Below are 23,415 nucleotides of genomic sequence, written 5' to 3'. Positions count from 1 at the left end.
CATGAGGAAAGCCAGGGTGACCACAAGAGAACCATCCAGGCAGAGGACAGAGGCCACCCACAGAGGACGTGGGCAGGCCTGAGCCACAACGGCACCAGCAAATGAAGAGAAAAGCTCTCCCTGAAATCTCTCCCCAAGGGCAGCAGAGCCCAGGGTCACCTGCCTCCCACTGCCACATACTTTCTTCCAAGTACTCAGGTCTACTGCCCCACAGGCCCAGGCCCCGGAGCTCCCTCTGAGACACTTAGATGTGGGACTCTGAGCTAGGCTGGTGACACAGAGAGAGAGGACAGGTCCCCCCCACAGTCATTCCTCAGTGGGACCCATTCTAGCTCCAGAGCCATGTAGGACCCTTCCTGCTGGGAGTAATCCACCTTCCAGAGGGGGGAGAACAAGGGGAGACGTGGGCCAAACTGGGGTTCTCTGTCATGAAGGAAATATGCCCAGGGGTGAGGGGACCCCAGGGGTTCCCTGTATGGTGCAAGCCTGAAGGCCAGGACACAGCTGAGGCCAGTGCTGGGTGAGCCATTTCTCTCAGGGGACAGCGTCCCCACCTGCCTTGCTCCTCAGGGTGTGGCATGCAGTAGTGAAACCCAACAGGGAAAGCAGAAGGGACAGGAGGCAGGACTGAGAGGGAGGGGACAGAGAGGTTCCTCAACTGAGACCCGCCCTCAGCCCTGTGACCCAGGAAAGTGCTCCTGCCCTGGGAGGAGGCTGAGCTCAGAGAGGAGCAGGGCAGCAGGGCTGACTGGCCTGGACCTGGGCTTCCCAGCGGGTCTCTGAGCTCCTTCCACAGAGGGGACAGAGCAGCAGGGACCATGCAGGCCCCCTCAGCCTGTCCCTGCAGAAGGGGCATCCCCTGGCAGGGGGTCCTGGTGGCAGGTAAGAGGGGACAGTTCCCTGAGGAGGGTGGGAGGTGGAGCACAGTCCTGCTGGTGCCCCCTGGGAGGACACGACCCTCACAGGGGACACAGGGCTTCACTGGGAACCGAATGGGAACAGAACACAGAAGACAGAAGCTCACCAACAGGAGACTCTCAGTGACCTGGAGCTGATGAAGGGGGATGGAAAGCTCAGGGGTTCTCTTCCCCAAGTTATTCACCAGGGGCCATTATATTTTGAAAATCAGTGTTAACAGCTCTGTCAGGGCCACTCTCCAAATAGAAAGAGCAGTGGACACTGTCTGCAGCCACCAGCCTCAGACATTGGCACACAGACACCTGGACCCTCAGGAGGGGACCCTGCTTCACTCATCCACAGGAGGCTGAGCCTGGTCCAGGCCCTGGGCTACCACAAGGGTCAGACTAGTCTCTGCCTCCTGGAGCTTCCTCTCTAGAGGGCAGGAGGCCAGGCCAGAGGGAGATCTGCAGGTGAGGCCAGGTGCTGTGTAGATCTAGGAGGGCAGAGAGCAGGGAAATGTCCACAGGGAAGACCTGGGGCCTGTAAGGAGGGGGTCAGGGGAGGGGGGTGCCCAGGTGCCCTGGGTGTGAGCAGGGATCTGAGGGCACTGAGGGGCCAGCCTTGCAGACACCTGGGGAAAGGTGTTCCCAAGAGAGGATGACAGGTACAGGGGTCCTGAAGGAATGGAGGTCATGCTGCTGGCCTTGACCAGGGACACACATGCACACACACCACACCCCAAGGCTGAGGAGTGAGGACTCCTGATGAGGACGTGGGCCCCATCTTTCCACCCCATATAAAGGGCCCAGTATTGATGGATTTCTCTCTCTTCCCTCCTAGTCTCTCTGTTAATCTTCTGGAACCCACACCCCACCGCCCAGCTCACTATTGAACCAGTGCCTTCCAATGCTGCTGAAGGGACAGACGTTCTTCTACTTGTCCATGATGTGTCGAAGAACGCTGTAGGCTACACCTGGTACAGAGGGCAAATAACAGGCCGCAGCCATCTGATTGTATCCTACTCGAATATCACACACTCAGCTATCCCTGGGCCTGCCTTTAGTGGTCGAGAGACAATATTCCCCAATGGGTCCCTGCTGTTCATGAATGTGACAAAGGAGGACACAGGATTCTACACCCTACGAACCACAGCTGACAATTTTGATACTGAAGCAGCAACTGTAGAGTTCCGCGTACACAGTGAGTGACGCTCCACGTTTTCTGGGTTTTGGGAGGGGTTAACTCCATGTACACACAGGACCCTGAGACCTCCTACCTCCTGCCTACCTCCTCCTTCTATTACGCCCCCACAGTTGAGTTGGAGCATTTAGCTCAGGACACACGCAGTGCAGACAGACTTCAGAAGATCCGAGTCCTCTGCCGGAATCCACTGGTAGAGAGAAGGGTGGTCTGGTGGGAGACTCCTCAGCCCAGCCCCTGTGTCCTTCCCAGGAGCATGGCCCTGAAAAACCCTGCAGGACTGAGTCAGACCTCGCCTGAGGGCCAAGGGATCCTCAGAGAGAAGGTCAGCCCAGGAAGCCCTGCTCCAGACCTCCTTCCCAGGCTCCTGGCTCCAGGTGACCCTGAGGACATGTGGCTTCCTGTTGAGGGCTGCTGGGGAGCAATGATTTACTGGCTCCCTGATCTGGTAGCTCCTGGAGGTGGGCACCAGCCAGGGCACAGTCCCAGGAGCCACATCTGGGCAAGGGCACCTGGGTACCTCCTTCTCCTGGGACTAGGTGTGGTGAGCACAGAGGGACAGGTGCCTCAGGTCAATCAGGCGCCCTGATGGACTTCTATGAGGCTCCACAGGAAGGTCCATGTCCCCAAGGGGAGGAACAGAGGAAAGAGATGCTCCTGGAGCTGCTGATCCTCCCGGAACCAGCCCAGGGCGCTCTCACTGGGAGGCAGATCAGAGTAGGGGCTTTTTCTTTTGGGGGCAGCTGCTCTAAACCAAGGTCAGGTTACTGTGAGTATTTCAAGGTTAACTTAGAGACAACATGGTGAACCAGACACCACTTCCCAGGTATCCAATAAAGGGAAACTGAGGCACGGGGAACACAGTTGCTGAATCAGGTCACAGAGACCATGGGTGGCACATCAGTGGGCATTGTCAGTCTGCAGCCAGAGCCCTGTGCCCTGCATGCTGAGGGCCTATTAGGCATCTGTGCACCAGAGACCAGTCATTGGCTCAGGGCACTGGCAGCCTGGAGGGGACAGTGTGGTCTGGGAGTGAGAGCAAATGGAGGAGAATCAATTTTTACTTTACAACAAAATACCCTCCCTCAACAGAGTGCCCAGGTGTCCCCCTCACAGCCGTCCAGGACAGAGTGTCAATCCTGTGTTAACTGAGAAATCCTTTACGTCTGAATCCAACCATCTAAGCCATCAGGACTGGGCTGGGCGTCCTCACTCCCTAGTGGTCACTGAACTGCTCTACTCCAGGCAAATCCCACCTGGGTCCAAGGTGGACAGGCTGATAGTCCCTCCTTCCCCAACATGCATGGCAGAGGTTCCAGAAACCACAAACCAAACTATTATAGAGTCACTGCTGTGGTGTGAATGTGCCCCCAAAACATATAGTAATAATTGAACTCCCAGGGATCTGAGGCCTCAGGGAAGGAGGTAGGTCCCTGTGAAAGGAAAAAGGCTGCTATCACAGAAGGGGACCAGATCCTGCTAGGTGGCTTTCTGATAAAGGGTGAGTGTGGCCCCTTCTGCTTCTTCTCTCGTGTGGGCTCTCTCTTGTCCAAAAGAAGGTCCACAGAACAGGGTAGAGGAGAGCTTGGCTGTGGAGTCGCTAATCAAGACCTCCAGAGGCCAAGCCGGAAGCAGGTCTGACTTTATTGCTCAATTACCATGTATATATACTCAGGCAGAAGCTAAGCAGATTACAGGCAGCCACCAATGCAATTTCTGGCCACCTGTCCCTGCAGTGACCCATTGAGGAGTGGGCCGTGGAGCAAGCACAGGGACTGAAACATGCAGCCTCATGCCCAGGGCTGTGCCTACGGGTTAAGCAATATGCTGCTCACATGCCTAGCACGGGGGAGTGGGTTACCATTCAGATGCCCTGAACGTATGCCATGTATGCAGTACTCCATGCACCTGTCCCCACATCCTCTCTCACATGCTCTCTAACCATGGGACGCCCCCTGCTGTTAAGATGCAGCAAGCAGCCCTCTTCACATGGGGCCCCTAGATCTTGCACTTCCTGGCTCCAGAACTGTGAGCAGGAGATCTCTCTTCTGTACACACCACCCAGTCTCATGTGCTCTGTTAGAGCAGCCCAAGATGCACCAAGACCAGCACAGAAGTTCTGGAAGATAAGACCCAAGAGTCCACGGGAAAACCCACTTGATAATGAGGTGGCTGGACCTGGGGCCTGAGAGGAGGTTTCCCATCTGGATCCCACAGAGATATCAAGGGGATCAGTCTGTGGTCTCTCTGAGGTCATCTAGGGTTAGAGGGAGGTTCAGCAAGTTCCTATTTTCAGATGAGGACCCTGAGGAGGTTGCTGTGTAGTCCAAGGTCAACGTATTGCAGTATATTTTGTAGTTTCCCAGAACAGACTTGAACCATTTCAGAACCAAGATCATAACAAGGGCATCTTATTTCTGGGTCCTCAACCACTGTCCATGGCCTCAACCACCCAGCTCATCCTCTGGACCCCTCCTCCACATAATGTGGCCCTGAGAACAGGCAGACGTCTCTGAGGACAGACAGGGCACCAGGCCTCAGGCCCACGCTCAGTCAGCCCCTTGCTGTTTTCCCACAGGGCTTGTGGCCCAGCCCTCCCTCAGAGCCACCAACACAGAACCACACTCTGTGGCCATGACCTGCCTCTCAGGTGACCCTGGAATCTCCATCACGTGGATCTTCAATAGCCAGACTCTGCAGGTCACAGACAGGATGCAGCTGTCCCCGGACCACAGGACCCTCAGCATAGACCCCGTCAGACAGGAGGATGCCGGGGAGTATCAGTGTGAGGCCTCCAACCCCCCCCAGTTCCACCAGGAGTGACCGCTACAGACTGGCTGTGATCTCTGAGTGGCCCCTGTCCCACCCAGTGCTTCTGTCATATATTTCACTGTCAAGGGCCATCATATGGCACCAGCCATGAGCATGGGGTAGATGCCAGAGCTTGGAGAGAATGTGGTTGACTACCCAGAAATTAGGTGCCTTGATGTCACCTTGGTTCTGATCTGACCCGAGGCTAGGCCTGGGCTAGACAGTCTGTGAGGGCTGCCCGGTGACACTGTCCTGTGATGGAAGGAAGAAAAGAGGAAGAGGGGTGTGGGGTGGGGCTCAGTGGTAGAGCACTTGCCCGGACTGTGTGAGAACCTGGGTTCAATTCTCAGCATCAAACAAACAAATGAATAAAATAAAGGTCCTTCAACATCTAAAAAATATATTAAAATAAAAGAGAAGAGGAAGAGACCTTAAGAGGAGCATGAGCAGGATGTGGCCCAGCTCCATGTGGAGAGGGTCAGGCTAGAGCACATGCAGGTTTCAAAACCAAACGTGAAGAAATCGCCAGAAGCAGAGAGTCAGGAGGACATGGTGACGACGTGACAAACTGCACTGGGACGTGGTGCCATTTCCTTCCACCCTGTGTGGCCCCCTGCAGGGCCCAGCTGGTCCCCCTGAAGACCCTACCTTCAGCCCTTCCTCTTCTCTTTCAGCAGAAGAGAGGACCCCAGGCCTCCCTGTGGGGGCCGTTGCTGGCATCGTGACTGGGGTCCTGGTCGGGGTGGCTCTGGTGGCTGCTCTGGGGTGTTTCCTGCTCCACACAAGAACTGGAAGGTACCCAGGCTTCCCCCACCTGATCCCACCCAGGTGACCCCAGGCCTGAGGGAAGGAGACCCGTCCTCAGACTCTGGCCTGACTCCGACCTCCCCACTTCCCGAGGACCCCCCCTCTCACCCCAGCCGCCCCCCGTCCCTCACCAGCTGCTGGCCCTGGGCTGATTGCTCACCAGCTGCCTCCTCTGCACATTGGTCACCAGGACCTGTCCCCACAGCACTGGTGTCCCTCCCTAGACGAGTGTTCCAAAGGGCACCTCCTGCAGTATTTGCCCCACACCAAGAGAGGGCTGAAGCTCTGTGTATGAGGGGTCCTGTCCCAGGTCACTCAGGGCAGGGCTGGGGCCTGGAGAGGAAGGTGGTCCACTCTCCACACCTCCTCTGTGACCCAAGGCCCCTGATGTGGGAGGTGGGATCCCAGGGCCCAGCCAGATAGTGTGTCCTGGAAAGTTCTTTGCCTCCTGGCCACATGGGCTGAGAGCACAAAAGGCCACTGTCACATTACCTCATCTCCTGGCCTGAGCAGAGGGTCCTCCACAGCAGGATCACCAATGGGGGTCGGGGATTTTCAAGATGCAGGTGGTTCCCAAATGTCTTGCCTACGTGGTGACCCTGCTTCCCTGTCCCCAGGTCTGGTCCCTTTTACTCAGTCAAACTCTCCTGCTCTAGTTCTTCCTCAATCCTCAGTCCCTTTTCCGGGTCCCTCAGCCAACGTTCTCCTGGGTCTGCACCTGGGAGGGCCCTTCACCTTGGCCCAGGGCAGCAGTGGTGTCTTAAGGCCTTTCCTCCCCTCCCCTCCCCTGGGCCCCCTGTACACAGACCTGATGGGGAGAGGAAGCTGTCACACCCTCCTTGGAAATGGGGAGCCCTCCTCATCCCCTATCTGACCCCAGTCCATGACCCTCCTGAATAAGCCTGACCTTTCCTAGGGCCAGTGTCCAGCATGGCCTCAGAGACCACCGCACCCCAGCATCAAGACCCGGTAAGTGCCCCCTCAGCCTGAGGGTGGCTGGGAGCCCCTAGGCCAGCCCCACAGTGTCCACCCTTGCCCACAAGCACACGTCCAGGGTTGAATGTTTACACTGGGGATTCAAGGATCCCTGTCATCAAACACAACAGGGGACCCACCTGGCCAAGCCAGCCCAGACTGTGGCTTCTGGTCTCCTCAGGTTCCTTGGCTCCTTGGGCCACTACAAGGGCTGCAGGGTCTCTCCCAGGACATGCTGTCCCCCTGACACTCTGAAAGCTGAGGACCCCTAACCCCTCCTGCAGCAGGGGCCCAGCCTTCCTCACGCTTCTGCTAACTCTTGTCTCTGTCCCCAGGCCAAGATCCCTCTGAGAGCTCCACCTCCCTGGTAAGTCCCCAGCTCTCTCTACACAGGGGACTAGCTCTGCAGGCTCAGGGGCACTGTCAACCCCCACACAGCACAGACACCCCCACTCATGTTGCTCCAAGACAAGGTTAGCCTGGCCCTGGCCAGAGACTTGGCCACTCTCAGGGACAGGTCCACCATCGCTCTGCCTTAGCCCACTCTGCTTCCCACCATCTGTCTCAGTGAGCTCTGGAGGCCAGAAGGTGCAGAGTGGTTGCTGGGAGCTTCTATCAGTGCCCTGGGTTAATGATGGGGACCACACTCTGGAGAGACACTGGGGTGTCTGTCCAGAAGTGGAGGCTGGTGCTCAGGACCCAGAGCTGGTAACTCCTGAGAAGAAAGGGCTAAATGGACACAGGGAAGTAAGCTCTGGCCTGTCAGAGACCAGAACCTTCCAGGCACCACCAGCACCTGCTCACTGGAGTCTCAGCCTTGATGATCCTCCCTTTGCTGACCCTGATTTCCAATCTCCCTCCCTGCCAGGCCCCACCCCCTGGCCACGGAGCTGCTGTCCCCATCTATCAGGTGAGTGTGGGTGATGACCCTTGCCCACAGTCCAGGGCCTACCCAAGAGATGCCCCTCCCCACACCTTCCTGATCTTGCCAGGAAACAGCAGCCAAAATGGGATCAGGGGGCAGTGAGCAGGGGAGGGGGGGCCTGGGAACAGGAGCCTCTGAGCCCAGACAGACACAGGGACAGACAGTCCCAGGTGGGCCAGGGCCTAGGAGTTCATGGTCCCCTGGTTCAGAAGGGTCAGAGGCCTCTTTGTTCTTTTTCAGGAATTGCTAAACCCTGACCTGGACATCTACTGCCGGGCCGACCACAAGGCTGATGTGGATTCTTAGTTTCCACCACAGGATGCTCCATGTGGGCTGAGGGAGGGTCCTGCTAGACCCCAGATGCTGGGTGATGGGACAGAGGTGGAGCCTGAGCCCTACTGGACTCTGGAACCTGGAGGGGGAGGGGTCCCTGGGGATTTTAGAGACACAGACAGGCTGCCCTGGGCTCTGAATGGCCCCTTGTAGTCTGCCTGTGCCCAGGAGCAGGGGCTTCAGGGAGAGGGAAGAGCCCTGTGTGGAAAGGCGGTGAATAAAGACCCCCTTCCCTCCTTCGCTCTTTTTGTTCTTGTGGGAACGTCTCTTGGCAGACACTCCCCTCAGGTTCCAGGTCAGCTCTCTCCTGTGTCACGCAGGGGAATCGTGGTCTCTAAGTTGTTCCCACAGGGTTTCTCTTCCTGGGAGACAGGAGCTGGGAGGTGGAGCCAGGGCAAAGGTCGGGTCTGTCCCAGGGAAGGGGGAGGGTCCCAAGGCCCTGCAGCCAGCAGAGCACTCAGTGGCCCTCACGCTCCAGGGACCCAGGGTGGCTAGCTGTGGCCACTGAATACTTCTCTGCCCAAAGCCCAGTCCTCAGGACATCTTCACCTCTGCTGGGACATGGACAGTGACTATCAGAGTAATCAGGGGACAGAGCCTGACCCAGACTCAGGCCCTGAACAAGAGCTTCAAGCCCTGCCTGAGGCTCCAGCCCTGCCCTCCCATCACCTTCCACTCTGCCCTGCCTGGTCTCTCTGGGACCAGCCTCCTCTCCACACTCCAGCACCCAGGGCAGAGGCTCAGGGCTCCCCACATGGGGCTCTCCAGGCTCCATGGTGATGGGACAGAGGGTCTCCTTCCTGAGCTTGGGCCCAGGATGTCCACTGCAGTCTCTGCATATACCTGGAGCACTGCTCTATCTCATTCCCTAAGGCTTGCAAGGGTGACACTCTCACGTGAGTTCATGTGGATCAGGCCACTACATTCCTGGAAATAAATGGTTCATGTACTAAAGCTCAGGGGCGCTCTCCTGATGCCTCACAGTGGTCTGTGCTGAGATGAGAAGTAGGAAGAGACCCTCGGAGTGTCCAGCATGACTCAGCTCTAGTGAGGCTCCTCTGCATGAACACAGCATCAGATCACACACGGTGACTGCTCTCGTCTTGGTGTCCTGGTGCTCTTGGTACAGACTGGCTTCCACGCAGTGGCTCCAACAGCAGATACCAAGGTGGCCATGAGCTGCGTTTTTCTGGAGGCTCCAGGGGAGTCAGTTTCCTCACCTTTTCCAGCTTCTAGCTGCTGCCTGCTTCCCTGACCTGTGGGTCCCCCTCCCCTTTGAAGCCAGCAGCTTCACCCTGCATCCTCTCTGCTCTGCTCCCCCCACCCCTCCTCCCCCTCTGTGCAGTCCTGCCCTCCTCTCTCACTTGCAAGGGAAGGACCTTGTGACACCTGGACCCACCAGATGGACACAAGAACCTCTCAATCTCACGACACTTCATGTCATCTGTAAGGTGTCTTCTACCATGTGGCACATTCTGATTCTGTGGGTGAGGATGGGGACATCTCTGTTGGGACATTTCTCTACCACCACACTACTCAAGGATATTTTTTTAATTCTTTGACTGAAAAGTGCACATGGGTAGCTGAACTGGGTCACCTGGAATACAGTGTCGTTTCATGAAGTGACATAGGCAGCACCTCTAGATCCTAAAGGAAAGCAGGGGACAGGCCACAGCCTATCCCCTCCCCCACTTTCTCCCTGCTGATGATGCTCAGATCTTAGGAACAACAGAACCCTGAGATCCCAGCTCAGCAACCTTCAGCAGTTGCTGGTCGTCAGCACCACGGACAGAGTCCCAGGCTGCTGGTTCCCAGGTGATGCAGCAGGCAGGACCCAGAAGAGAAGGGTCTGCTGGGAAATCCACCCATTTCCATTCTGCACAAGAGAGTTATTCCAGGCATGACCCCAGTGGCCTCTACTATACTGTGAGGCCTCTGCACATGTCGGGGCATGAGGGTTGTTGACTCGTCCACTAGCAGATTGCTGCACCACAGTGGACCTCAGGAGGCTGAGAGCCTGCTGCAGGCTCCTGGTGACCGAGACTCAGGGGCTGGGTTCAAGCTCAGTGGGAGGCAGTTGCCTTGCCTGCATGAGGCCCAGCGGATGACCCCAGGACAAATGTGCACACGTATGTGTACACACAAACACAAGACCCCAGCATGATACATGAATGTGTGTGTGCACACACCAACACAAGTCTCCTGAAACTCAAGTCCCTGTTGCAGCCTAAAACCTGGTGGGAACTTTTACCTAACTTCTGTGTCCTGAGAACCACAACAGCCTGGAGCACCCTCTGAGCACAGCATCCTGCTCCCTGAGCCACACATGAGACTAAGGGGTTGAGTTCAAGCTCAGTGGGAGGCAGTTGCCTTGCCTGCATGAGGCCCTGGGGATGACCCCAGGACAAATGTGCACACGTATGTGTACACACCAACACAAGTCCCCTAAGACTGAGTTCTCTCTTGTAGCCTAAAACCTGGTGGGAACTTTTCCGTAACTTCTGTCCCCAGTGCCTGTCCTGAGAACCACACCAGCCTGGAGCACCCCCTGAGCCACACATGAGCCCCTGGGCAACTGGCTCCAGTCCATCCAGTGTCCCTGCAGGGCACACTCACAGCAACAGGTTGCTCAGAGAAAGGGTCACCTGTGCGCTCAGGGGCGCCTCCCTGACTGCAATGGGGTGATTCCTCCTCACCTTCTACATCTGAGCAGTCACCAGGGTCCTCTGTACCCTGTCCGTCTGCTCACTGATTCTCCCTGGACACAGCCTCAGATCATGACAGGGGCATTTGAGGTGCTGTCTCTCCAGAGTCCTTCCCATTCTTACCATAGGAAGCTGCCCAGCCTTTGGGACCCTCCTCTCTAAGGTGCCTTGTACCCTGGGGTCCTGAACACCTACCCCCACATCATGCCAGCTTCAGGTCAGTGACAACCACCAGCTCTGACATCCTCACCCACTGCAGGTGTCTGAGCAGACTCACCAGGTGGGACACCTGAGGCTTCAGCATGCAGGAGCACCCTGGTCCCTCTCCTCCCTCCCTGGGGGGAGTGGACGCAGAAGCTGTCCCCAACCTCCAGACCCAGGAACCCAAACCTGCCTGTGCACCTGCCTCCAGCCAAACTCCTCAGCCACCTGCTCCCCTCCATCTTCCCTAATCCTGCACAGAGAGGGGTCAGCCTCCTAGCGCTCTCCCTGCTCACTGCCAGCATTTGGTGATCAGACGGGTTCCTCAGAGTCACCTGTGCTCAGGTCAGGTAATCTGTGGGGCAGGCAGAAAGGAAAAGCCTCCCACATGCCTTTGAAGATGAACAATCTCTAACCAGAAATCAGAAGGCAAAAGAGTCCCCTCAATTCCTAATAGTGCACCACCTTGGCCTTGAACTTCCCAGCCTAGTGCTCCCTAGGGAGAAATAACTTAGACTTCTAGGCTCTGTTATCTCCCCCTCTCTGTGCAGATGAGGAAGCTCCTCAAAACACAGCAGTGAGCAGGACGCTGAGCCAGGTGACCTGACGGACACAGGCTCAGGTGGATGATCTGGATGGCCTTAGCCACCCTGTCATCACCACCCAGGAAGGCTGATGGCACTGATCCCACACAGTGCCATGCCTCCTGAGACACTCCCTGGGTCACACTGCATGGAGAGGGCAGCGTGAACCTCTCCAATCCCATCCAGACCTCCATGTGAATGACTAGAAGAAACCTCCATATGATCTTCCCCAAATTCTGTGTCTCTGGGTGAATCTGCTGAGCTGAGGACACTGATTCCAAGTGGAGCCTCTGCAGCCTGACTTTTATGGAGGATGGGGACCATGAGGTGTGTCAGGTTCTCTGACCCTGAAGCCTGATTCTCTGCCTCAGATATCTCCAGGTGGGTTCTGGCAGGATCCTCCAGCTTTCCTGACAGTGCAGCCCAGACGCTGTGAGGACAGAGGGGATGGGGAAGTCCCTGAGGAGGGAAGAGGAGTCCCAGAGACCCTCACCACCCCGGGCTGTGATTTGAGAAGGCTCTGAGGGCATCTAGGGTGGGGAAGGGGATGGCGCCTGTCCACCTGAACACTCCGGCTCATGTGAGGGTCATGGATGTTGAACCTCCGTTGTGCCCACATAGGCTCCAGCCTGGACTGAGGGTGGTGACATGGTGCTGGATCCCCCGTACTATGGACAGAACCATGTTGGGCATCAGACCATAAACCTGAGGTCACCGAAGAGCTTTGTTGAGTGCTATTGAGAATTCTAGACTAAAAGTGGTTCTTTTTTTGAAATTAAATGTACATTTCATGCAGGCTTAAAGACAATATAAGAAAACATTTCCTAGACTCCCATTTGTGCTTTACTCACTGTCCACCAGAGGGCAGCAGATCAGCATGGCGGCTCCCCAGGGCTCCCCAGCTCTGCCTCAGCCCACAGTCCTCCTGCTTCTCTAAGCTGCCCCAGATGGCCTCTGTCAGCTCCATGCTAAAGGCCATCCTCTGCAGCCAGCTCCTGCCCCTATTCCTTCAGGTCTTCCCAGGGGCAGGTCCTCTGGCTTCAAGTCCTGGTCAGAAAGGCCCTTTCCCAGGGGAGCCTTCTGAGCTCCCACACCAGCACAGGCCCTGGCTGCCTAAACTCTGTCACTAGTGGCCCTTCTCTCTGTTTCAGCTAGCTCCTCGGTTCCAGGTGCTCCCTGGGTGTCTATCTGCCCTGAACAAGAGAGACTCCATGAATGCAGGGACCACGTCTGTCCTGCCCTCCGTGGGACTCCCAGCCCAGTGCCCGACACCTAACAGATGCTCAATGAATACTCATGAAATGTATGGAGAACCAATCAATCAAAGCACATGACCTCCATGTGGCCGCCAAAGTCACACTATGTTCCATGTGCACAAAGGAACACGGGCCTCAGCTCTGGAGAAGGCCAGCAAGTGCCTGAAGCTGCCCAGAGATGAGGCCTTCATGCTGGTAGTGTCGGGGGAAGACAGAGGCCTCCTAACAGTGAGGGGTCATTCCTGATTCTTTCCACAGCCCTGACAACCTCTCCCCATCTCTACCCAGTGAGTGACATCCCTTTTCCCAGGAAGTCTGGGCAGCTGGCTGTCCTTCCTCCACTCACTGATGCCTGATCTGGAACTAACTCCAGATCTCCATCCCAGATGGAATTTCTACCAGGGAAAGCCAGAGCCCCATGTGACAATAGGGGAAGGTGACTCTCAGCCTCAAGGGCACCAGGCCTGAGGATTTCTGTGCCTATGGTCCCTGAAGACATCTCAGCAGCCCAAGGAGTCTGGGGCATGAGGGGAGCTCAGCACATCTCAGAGGGGCTGGGGGTTCACAGGGCTTTCTCTTCCCAACAGAGGAACCATGGAACCCTGGTGGAGATGCAGGTGGGAGCATCTCCAGTTCCTGGACCCTGTGAGCAGGCCTACACAGAAGGCAGACAGGGTCAGAGATGACTTTGGAGCCAAGTTCCTGTGTGCCATGATGGAGAAACCCGGTATTCTGGGACCAGCCCCCATGCTGGTTCCCTCTCCCCAAAGCTCCAAGAGACACCACCCATGTCCTTCCTTTGAAACCTTGGGACAGATGGCTCCTCCTGAGGCTGCCCATCCCCGGGTGCAAACCTCTCTCACCTCTGAGCAGCAGTCCTCAGGACAACTCCTGTCCTCTCCCTAGACTCACCCTGCACTGGGTGTCAGGCAGCCTGGACCCAAGGTGAACAGGACTCACCCTGCAGTTTGTAGGTCAGGGCCACCTGTGCCTGGGTGTCAGGGCCAGCTCTCAGCATTTAGACCCTGGGCAGCATCCCTGCTACAGTCCCTGACACTGACCATGGGTCTCCTCAGGAGCTCAACTGGTGATCACTGGACTCACAGCCAACCCTCAGCATGCTAGAGATGGAGGTGGACACATAGCCTGATTTCCACCTTGGAACCAATGGCCACATGGGCTCCCTCCCTCATGCCTGTTGTCCCCACCAATCCTTTTTGGTCCTGGAGAACCCTGTTCGACCACGTGTAGTTCCCTCCTTCCTGGCATCACACCTGGGGAAAGGCAGGTGACCACAAAAGAACAATCCAGAGAGGACAGAGGCCACCCAAGAGGCCATGACAGGTCTGAGCCACAGCAATGCCAAGAAATGAAGAGAAAAGCTCTCCTGAAATCCTTCACCAAGGGCAGCAGAGCCCAGGGTCACCTGCCGCCCACTGCCACATCCTCCCTTCCAAGGATACAGGTCACCTGCTCCTGCACCCCAAGGCCCTGAAGCTCCCTCTGAGACATGTCGATGTGGAACTCTGAGCTAGGCTGGTGACACAGAGAGAGAGGACAGGTCCCCCCCACAGTCATTCCTCAGTGGGACCCATTCTAGCTCCAGAGCCTTGTAGGACCCTTCCTGCTGGGAGTAATCCACCTTCCAGAGGGGGGAGACCAAGGGGAGACGTGGGCCAAACTGGGGTTCTCTGTCATGAAGGAAATATGCCCAGGGTGAGGGGACCCCAGGGGTTCCCTGGGTGGTGCTGAGAGCCCTGAGGCCAGGACACAGCTGAGGCCAGTGCTGGGTGAGCCACTTCTCTCAGGGGACAGCGTCCCCACCTGCCTTGCTCCTCAGGGTGTGGCATGCAGTAGTGAAACCCAACAGGGAAAGCAGAAGGACAGGAGGCAGGACTGAGAGGGAGGGGACAGAGAGGTTCCTCAACTGAGACCCCGCCCCCAGCCCTGTGACCCAGGAAAGTGCTCCTGCCCTGGGAGGAGGCTGAGCTCAGAGAGGAGCAGGGCAGCAGGGCTGACTGGCCTGGACCTGGGCTTCCCAGCGGGTCTCTGAGCTCCTTCCACAGAGGGGGACAGAGCAGCAGGGACCATGCAGCCCCCCTCAGCCTGTCCCTGCAGAGGGGGCATCCCCTGGCAGGGGGTCCTGGTGGCAGGTAAGAGGGGACAGTTCCCTGAGGAGGGTGGGAGGTGGAGCACAGTCCTGCTGGTGCCCCCTGGGGAGGACACGACCCTCACAGGGGACACAGGGCTTCACTGGGAACCCGATGGGAACAGAACACAGAAGACAGAAGCTCACCAACAGGAGACTCTCAGTGACCTGGAGCTGATGAAGGGGGATGGAAAGCTCAGGGGTTCTCTTCCCCAAGTTATTCACCAGGGGCCATTATATTTTGAAAATCAGTGTTAACAGCTCTGTCAGGGCCACTCTCCAAATAGAAAGAGCAGTGGACACTGTCTGCAGCCACCAGCCTCAGACATTGGCACACAGACACCTGGATGCTCAGGGTGGGGACCCTGCTTCACTCATCCACAGGAGGCTGAGCCTGGTCTAGGCCCTGGGCTACCACAAGGGTCAGACTAGTCTCTGTCTCCTGGAGCTTCCTCTCTAGAGGGCAGGAGGCCAGGCCAGAGGGAGATCTGCAGGTGAGGACTGTGCTGTGTAGATCTAGGAGGGCAGAGAGCAGGGAAATGTCCACAGGGAAGACCTGGGGTCTGTAAGGAGGTGGTCAGGGGAGGCGGGTGTCCAGGTGCCCAAGGTGTGAGCAAAGATCTGAGGGCTCTGAGGGGCCAGCCTTGCAGACACCTGGGGAAAGGTGTTCCTAAGACAAGTACAAGGGTACTGAAATAATGGAGGTCATGCTGCTGACCTTGACCTGCGGACACACATACACCACACAGCCAGGCTGAGGATGAAACTCCTGCTGAGGACCTGGGCCCCATCTATCCACCCAATACAAAGGGCCCAGTTTTGATGAATTTCTCTCTCTTCCCTCCTAGTCTCACTGTTAACCTTCTGGAACCCGCACCCCACGGCCCAGCTCACTATTGAACCAGTGCCTTCCGATGCTGCTGAAGGGACAGACGTTCTTCTCCTCATTCACAATGCATCACAGAATCTCATAGGCTACAACTGGTTCAAAGGAAAAACAGCAGACAGCAGCCATGAAATTATATCATACCTGGTATCCACACAGGTGTCTACCCCAGGGCCTGCATTCAGTGGTGGAGAGAAAATATACTCTAATGGGTCCCTGCTGATACAGAATGTGACACAGAACCACACAGGATTCTACACTCTGCAAACTGTAACTGCCAATGTTATAGTTGAATTAGCAACTGGAGAGTTCCATGTACATGGTGAGTGATACTCCAGGTGTTGGAGGGGTTAACTCTACTACACACACAGGACCCTGAGACCTGGATCTGCCTACCTCCTCCAGTGCATTACGTCACCACAGTGCTTTGGAGCATTTAGTGCAGGACACACACAGTGCACACAGACTTCAAAAGATCTGAATCCTCTGCTGGAATCCACTGGCAGAGAGAAGGGTGGTTGGTGGGAGACTTGGCCCAGGCAGAGCAGTCTCAGCCCAGCCCCTGTGTCCTTCCCAGGAGCATGGCCCTAGAAAGACCCTGCAGGACTGAGTCAGGCCTAGCCTGAAGGCCCTGGAGTCCTCCCAGAGAAGATCAGCCCCAGGATGCCCCTGCCTGAGACCTCTGTCCCAGGCTCCTGGCTCCAGGTGACCCTAAGGACGTGTGGCCAGGGTTGGAGTTTGGCTTCCTGTTGAGGGCTGCTGGGGAGCAATGATTTACTGGCTACCTGATCTGGTAGCTCCTGGAAGTGGTCACCAGCCAGGGCACAGTCCCAGGAGCCACATCTGGGCAAGGGCACCTAGGCATCTCCTTCTCCCAGGACTAGGTGTGGTGAGCACAGAGGGACAGGTGCCTCAGGCCAATCAGGTGCCCTGATGGACCTCTATGAGGCTCCACAGGAAGGTCTATGTCCCCAAGGGGAGGAACAGAGGAAAGAGATGCTCCTGGAGCTCCTGGCCCTCCCAGAACCAGCCCAGGGCGCTCTCACTGGGAGGCAGATCAGAGTAGGGGCTTTTTCTTTGGGGGCAGCTCCTCTAAACCAAGGTCAGTTACTATGAGTATTTCAAGGTTAATTTATAGACAACATGGTGAACCAGACACCACTTCCCATGTGTCCGATAAAGGGAACCTGAGGCACGGGGAACACAATTGCTGAAACAGGTCACACAGACCATGGGTGGCAGATCAATGGTGCATGTCACTCTGAAACTAGAGCCCCATGCTCTGCATGCTGAGGGCCTATTAGGCATCTATGGACCAGAGACCAGTCACTGGCTCAGGGCACTGGCAACCTGGAGTGGACAGTGTGGTCTGGGAGTGAGAGCAAATGGAGAATAATCAATTTTCACTCTACAAACAAATACCCTCCCTCAACAGAGTGCCCAGGCCTTGCCATCACAGCCGCCCAGGACCAGAGTGTCAATCCTTCGTTATCTGAGAAATCCTTTACATCTGAATCCATTTTATCCATCAGGACTGGGCTGGGCTGTCCTCACTTCCTAGTGATCCCTGAACAGCTCTACTACATGCAAATCCTGCCTGGATCCAAGGTGAACAGGCTGATAATCCCTCTTTCCCCAACATACATGGCAGAGGTTCCAGAAATCACAAACCAAACTTTTATACAATCACGGGTGGGGTAATGTGCCTCCCAAAGCATGTAGTGGTCACTGAACTCTCAGGGATCTGAGGTGTGGCCTCAGGGAAGGACATAGGTCCCTGTGAAAGGAACAAGGCTGCTATCACAGAAGGGGTCCAGGTCCTGCAGAGGTGACTTTCTGATAAGGGGGTGAGTGTGGCCCCTTCCCATTCTCCTCTCCCAGGTGCTTTCTCACCATGGGGAGCCCCCTGCTGTTAAGATGCAGCAAGCAGCCCTCTTCATATGGGGCCCCTAGATCTTGCACTTCCATAGCTCCAGAACTGTGAACAGGAGATCTCTCTTCTTTACACACCACCCAGTCTCAGGTGCTCTGTTAGAGCAGCCCAAGATGCACCAAGACCAGCACAGAAGTTCTGGAAGATAAGACACAAGAGTCCACGGGAAAACCCACTTGATAATAAGGTGGCTGGACCTGGGGTCTGAGAAGAAGTTTCCCATCTGGATCCCAGAGAGATATCAATGGGAGCAGTCTGGGGTCTCCCTGGGGTCATCTAAGGTCAGAGGGAGGTTGAGCAAGTTCCTATTTTAAGATGAGGAACCTGAGGAGGTTGCTGTGTAGTCCAAGGTCAACGTATTGTACTATATTTTGTAGTTTCCCAGAACAGACTTGAACCATTTCAGATCCAAGATCATAACAAGGGCATCTTATTTCTGGGTCCTCAACCACTTTCCATGGCCTCAACCATCCAGCTCATCTTCTGGACCCCTCACCCACATTATGATGGCCCTGAGAAGAGGCAGACGTCTCTGAGGACAGACAGGGCCCCAGGCCTCAGGCCCACGCTCAGCCAGCCCCTTGCTGTTTTTCCACAGGGCTTGTGGCCCAGCCCTCCCTCAGAGCCACCAACACAGAACCACACTCTGTGGCCATGACCTGCCTCTCAGGTGACCCTGGAATCTCCATCACGTGGATCTTCAATAGCCAGACTCTGCAGCTCACAGACAGGATGCAGCTGTCCCCAGACCACAGGACCCTGAGCATAGACCCCGTCAGACAGGAGGATGCCGGGGAGTATCAGTGTGAGGCCTCCAACCCCGCCAGTTCCACCAGGAGTGACCGCTACAGACTGGCTGTGATCTGTGAGTGGCACCCGTCCCACCCAGTGTACCTTCATATATTTCACCGTCAAGGGCCATCATATAGCACCAGCCATGAGCTTGGGGTAGATGCCAGAGCTTGGAGAGAATGTGGTTGACTACCCAGAAATTAGGTGCCTTGATATCAGCTTGGTTCTGATCTGACCCGAGGCTAGGCCTGGGCTAGACAGTCTGTGAGGGCGGCCCACTGACACTGTCCTGAGATGGGAAGGAAGAAAGGAGGAAGAGGGGGGTGGGGTGTGGTTCAGTGGTAGAGCACTTGCCCGGACTGTGTGAGAACCTGGGTTCAATTCTCAACATCAAACAAATCTTAAAAATATATTAAAATAAAAGAAAAGAGGAAGAGACCTTAACAGGAGTATGAGCAGGATGTAGCCCAGCTCCATGTGGAGAGGGTCAGGCTAGAGCACATGCAGGGTTTTAAAACAAAGGTGAAGAAGTCTCCAGAAGCAGAAAGTCAGGAGGACATGGTGACCACATGACAAACTGCACTGGGACGTGGTGCCATTTTCTTCCACCCTCTGTGGCCCCCTGCAGGTCCCAGCGTGGTTCCCCTGAAGACCTGACCTTCAGCCCCTTTCTCTTCTCTTTCAGCAGAAGAGAGGACCCCAGGCCTCCCTGTGGGGGCCGTTGCTGGCATCGTGACTGGGGTCCTGGTCGGGGTGTCTCTGGTGGCTGCTCTGGGGTGTTTCCTGCTCCACACAAGAACTGGAAGGTACCAGGCTTCCCCCACCTGATCCCACCCAGGTGACCCCAGGCCTGAGGGAAGGAGACCCATCCTCAGACTGTGGCCTGACTCCGACCTCCCCACTTCCCGAGGACCCCCCCTCTCACCCCAGCCGCCCCCCGTCCCTCACCAGCTGCTGGCCCTGGGCTGATTGCTCACCAGCTGCCTCCTCTGCACATTGGTCACCAGGACCTGTCCCCACAGCACTGGTGTCCCTCCCTAGACGAGTGTTCCAAACGGCACCTCCTGCAGTATTTGCCCCCACACCAAGAGAGGGCTGAAGCTCTGTGTATGAGGGGTCCTGTCCCAGGTCACTCAGGGCAAGGGCTGGGGCCTGGAGAGGAAGGTGGTCCACTCTCCACACCTCCTGTGTGACCCAAGGCCCCTGATGTGTGACGTGGGATCCCAGGGCCCAGCCAGATAGTGTGTCCTGGAAAGTTCTTTGCCTCCTGGCCACATGGGTGGAGAACACAAAAGGTCACTGTCACATTTCTTCATCTCCTGTCCTGAGCAGAGGGTCCTCCACAGCAGGATCACCAATGGGGGTCAGGGATTTTCAAGATGCACGTGGTTCCCAAACGTCTTGCCTACGTGATGACCCTGCTTCCCTGTCCCCCCATGGCATGCATCTTTCCACTCAAACTCTCCTACTTTAATTCTTCTCAACTTTAGTCCATTTTCTGGGTCTTTAAGCCAACGTTCTCCTGGGTCTGCACCTGGGAGGTCCCTTCACCTTGGCCCAGGGCAGCAGTGGTGTCTTAAGGCCTTTCCTCCCCTCCCCTCCCCTGGGCCCCCTGGTACACAGACCTGATGGGGAGAGGAAGGTTTCACACCCTCCTTGGAAATGGGGAGCCCCCCTCAACCCCCATCTCGCCCCAGTCCATGCACCCTCATGAATAAGCCTGACCTTTCCTAGGGCCAGTGTCCAGCATGGCCTCAGAGACCACTGCACCCCAGCATCAAGACCCGGTAAGTGCCCCCTCAGCCTGAGGGTGGCTGGGAGCCCCTAGGCAAGCCCCACAGTGTCCACTCTTGCCCACAACCACACGTCCAGGGTTGAATGTTTACACTGGGGATTCAAGGATCCCTGTTATCAAACACAACAGGGGACCCACCTGGCCAAGCCAGCCCAGACTGTGGCATCTGGTCTCCTCCTCATGTTCCTTGGCTCTTTGGACCACTACAAGGGCTATAGGGTCTCTTCCAGGACATGCTGCCTCCCTTGACACTCTGATTTTGAGGTCCCCCAGCCCTACCTGCAGAAGGGGCCCAGCCCTCTTCACGCTACTGCTAACTCTTATCTCTGTTCCCAGGCCAAGGTCCCTCTGACAGCTCCACCTCCCTGGTAAGTCTCCCCAGCTATCTCTACACAGGGGACTAGCTCTGCAGTCTCAGGGCAGGGGCAATGTCAACCCCCACACAGCACAGACACCCCTACTCATGTTGGACCAGGACAAGGCTAGCCTGGCCCTGGCCAGAGACCTGGCCACTCTCAGGGACAGGACCACCATCACTCTGTCTTCAGCCCACCCTATTTCCTGCCATCTCAGGGGAGTCCTGGTGCAGAATGGGTGGTGGGAGCTTCTATCAGTGGCCCTGGGTTAATGATAAGGGGCCACAGTCTGGACAGAAACTGGGGTGTCTGACCAGAAGTGGAGGCTAGTGCTCCGGACCCAGAGCTGGTAACTCCTGAGAAGAAAGGGCTAAAGCAAACACAGGGAGTAAGCTCTGACCTGTCAGAGACCAGAACTTTCCAGGCACCACCCAGCACCTGCTCACTTGAGTCTCAGCCTTGATAATCCTCCCTTGCTGACCCTGATTTCCAATCTCCCTCCCTGCCAGGCCCCACCCCCTGGCCACGGAGCTGCTGTTCCCATCTACCAGGTGAGTGTGAGGGATGACCCTTGCCCACAGTCCAGGGCATACCCTAGAGATGCCCCTCCCCACACCTTCCTGATCTTGCCAGGAAACAGCAGCCAAAATGGGTTCAGAGGGTGGTGAGCAGGGGATGGGAGGGGGCGGTGGGAACAGGAGCCTCTGAGTCCACACAGACACAGGGACAGACAGTCCCAGGTGAGCCAGGGCCTAGGAGTTCATGGTCCCCTGGTTCAGAAGGGTCAGAGCCTCTTTGTTCTTTTTCAGGAATTACTAAACCCTGACCTGGACATCTACTGCAGGGTCGACCACAAGGCTGATGTGGATTCTTAGTTTCCACCACAGGATGCTCCATGTGGGCTGAGGGAGGGTCCTGCTAGACCCCAGATGCTGGGTGATGGGACAGAGGTGGAGCCTGAGCCCTTTTGGACTCTGGAACCTGGAGGGGGAGTGGTCCCTGGGATTTCTGGAGACCCAGACAAGCTGCCCTGGGCTCTGAATGGCCACATGTAGGCTGCCTGTGCCCAGGAGCAGGGGCTTCCAGGGAGAGGGAAGGGCCCCTGTGGGTCACCTGGAAAGGCACTGAATAAAGGCCCCCTTCCGTCCTTCGTTCCTTTGGTTCTTGTGGGAACGTCTCTTGGCAGACACTCCCCTCAAGTTCCAGGTCAGCTCTCTCCTGTGTCACGCAGGGGAATCGTGGTCTCTAAGTTGTTCCCACAGGGTTTCTCTTCCTGGGAGACAGGAGCTGGGAGGTGGAGCCAGGGCAAAGGTGGGGTCTGTCCACAGGGAACAGTGAGAGTCCCAAGGCCCTGCAGCCAGCAGAGCACTCAGTGGCCCTCACATTCCAGGGACCCATGGTGGCTAGCTGTGGCCACTGATTTCTTTCCTACTCAAAGGCCTGCCACAGTCTGGCTGGGCACAATTCAGGAGACAATTTTCAAAAGAAACTAACTTTATTTTTAGAACCACACACGCCAAACAAAACAGCTCCTCAGGAAAAACCCTCAGAGCCCACAAGCCACTCCTTCAACCACCAGCCTCTCCACCTCCCACAATCCTCCTGCTCTTGAGGCCAATTGGCTGGGTCGTGTGGGCGGAGCCAAAAAAGTCTCCCAATGAGCAGCTCGTGGCCTAAATGGCAGGGAAACTGCCCAATGAGCATCACCGCAGAGGAGCCAATCAGCTAGATGTTGCTGGGGCCGCTGTGAGCCAATCATCAGCTGGCAGTCTGAAAGTTTGCTGGGGCCCCTTCGGCTGTGGCTCTCAACATCTCCCCCTCTCTGTTTAAACAACAAACATGTGGCTTAGGGACTGTGCCTGCCTTAGTTTGTCCAATAATACATATGGTCCTTACCTGTTATCTTAGGTTGGTACCATTGTAATTGGATCTTACCCGTCACTGACTACCGGTCCAGTATACAGCCACACCTGTGGAGAGGTCTTTGTACCAGCGGAGGGGGTGAGGTTCTTTGCCTCACCTCTGTTGGCCCCCAAATTTTAGCTGAACGATCATGACAAGCAGAAGGGAGGAAGATACACCAAGCCAATTGACGGCTCCTTTTGGAAAAATTGTACCACCGATGACACCATCAGCATAAATATCCCAACACTACACGAGTTGCTGCACCAACAGATAGTTCACAATGCATACAAGTGAGTTCACAATGCATACAAGTGACACATAGTCCAGGCAAGTTCTGCAAGCAGTTCAGTGATGGCTATTGCAGAAGCTGTAGATTGGTTTTATCTTTGTCTTCACCGGCACTGGGATGAAGATAGGAATTCTGGTAATAATGGCTAAAGAAAAAATTATGTAACATTCCAGAAGGCACTAAAAGAAAACAATTTTCTTAACAATTTACATTATCTTGAAGAGAATTATTAAATATAATGAAAAGGAAAGGTGAAAGTAAACAAACAGATCTGTTAACCTCCTTTTTTGTTCACATTTTAAAACAATCCTCAACAGCTGTTTACCCAATTTAAATTAAACCATTTAAATCACGTGAAATAAAAAAATTTGGATCCATTTTTTCATGAGCGCTCATCATATATGATATATGGACATACGTACATTCAGACATATAACACAAAACACAAGTGTGCACACATAATATAATAATACAACATATAACATAATAGTAAAGGCCTTATAACTTTTTACAGGTGAAATCTCCATTGCAATGTTTAAAAACTCTATAGTCAAAAAAATAGAACTGATCAGCAAAACATTAACCTAGGTCTGTATGAGCTCAAAAAACAAAA

At 55.6% G+C, this 23,415-nt stretch overlaps 1 protein-coding gene across 1 annotated transcript; it reads left to right on the top strand.

Moving 5' to 3' along the window:
- Nucleotides 1-818: 818 nt before the first annotated feature.
- On the top strand, nt 819-21,483 carry LOC143383160 (pregnancy-specific glycoprotein 22-like). The gene is made up of 15 exons (XM_077105675.1): nt 819-882; nt 1,741-2,100; nt 5,589-5,706; nt 6,635-6,687; nt 7,029-7,060; nt 7,562-7,603; nt 7,859-7,912; nt 11,813-11,822; nt 15,695-16,054; nt 18,264-18,530; nt 19,143-19,263; nt 20,192-20,244; nt 20,589-20,620; nt 21,118-21,159; nt 21,418-21,483. Exons 1-15 carry the CDS (start codon nt 819-821, stop codon nt 21,481-21,483), a joined length of 1,674 nt encoding a protein of 557 aa, XP_076961790.1.
- The last annotated feature ends 1,932 nt before the right edge of the window (nt 21,484-23,415 follow it).

The sequence above is a fragment of the Callospermophilus lateralis genome, chromosome 18 (genome assembly GCF_048772815.1).
Source record: "Callospermophilus lateralis isolate mCalLat2 chromosome 18, mCalLat2.hap1, whole genome shotgun sequence".
NCBI classification, from domain to species: domain Eukaryota; kingdom Metazoa; phylum Chordata; class Mammalia; order Rodentia; family Sciuridae; genus Callospermophilus; species Callospermophilus lateralis.
Note: the sequence above shows the minus strand (reverse complement) of the source record. Positions and strands in the feature narration are given on the sequence as shown.

Excerpts from the sequence above, each read along its gene's own strand:
- LOC143383160 (XM_077105675.1), top strand. The coding sequence starts at position 819 with ATGCAGGCCCCCTCAGCCTGTCCCTGCAGAAGGGGCATCCCCTGGCAG. Across the intron at positions 6,688-7,028 it reads CACCCCAGCATCAAGACCCG|GCCAAGATCCCTCTGAGAGC; the intron begins GTAAGTGCCCCC and ends CTCTGTCCCCAG. Across the intron at positions 20,621-21,117 it reads CTGACAGCTCCACCTCCCTG|GCCCCACCCCCTGGCCACGG; the intron begins GTAAGTCTCCCC and ends CCTCCCTGCCAG.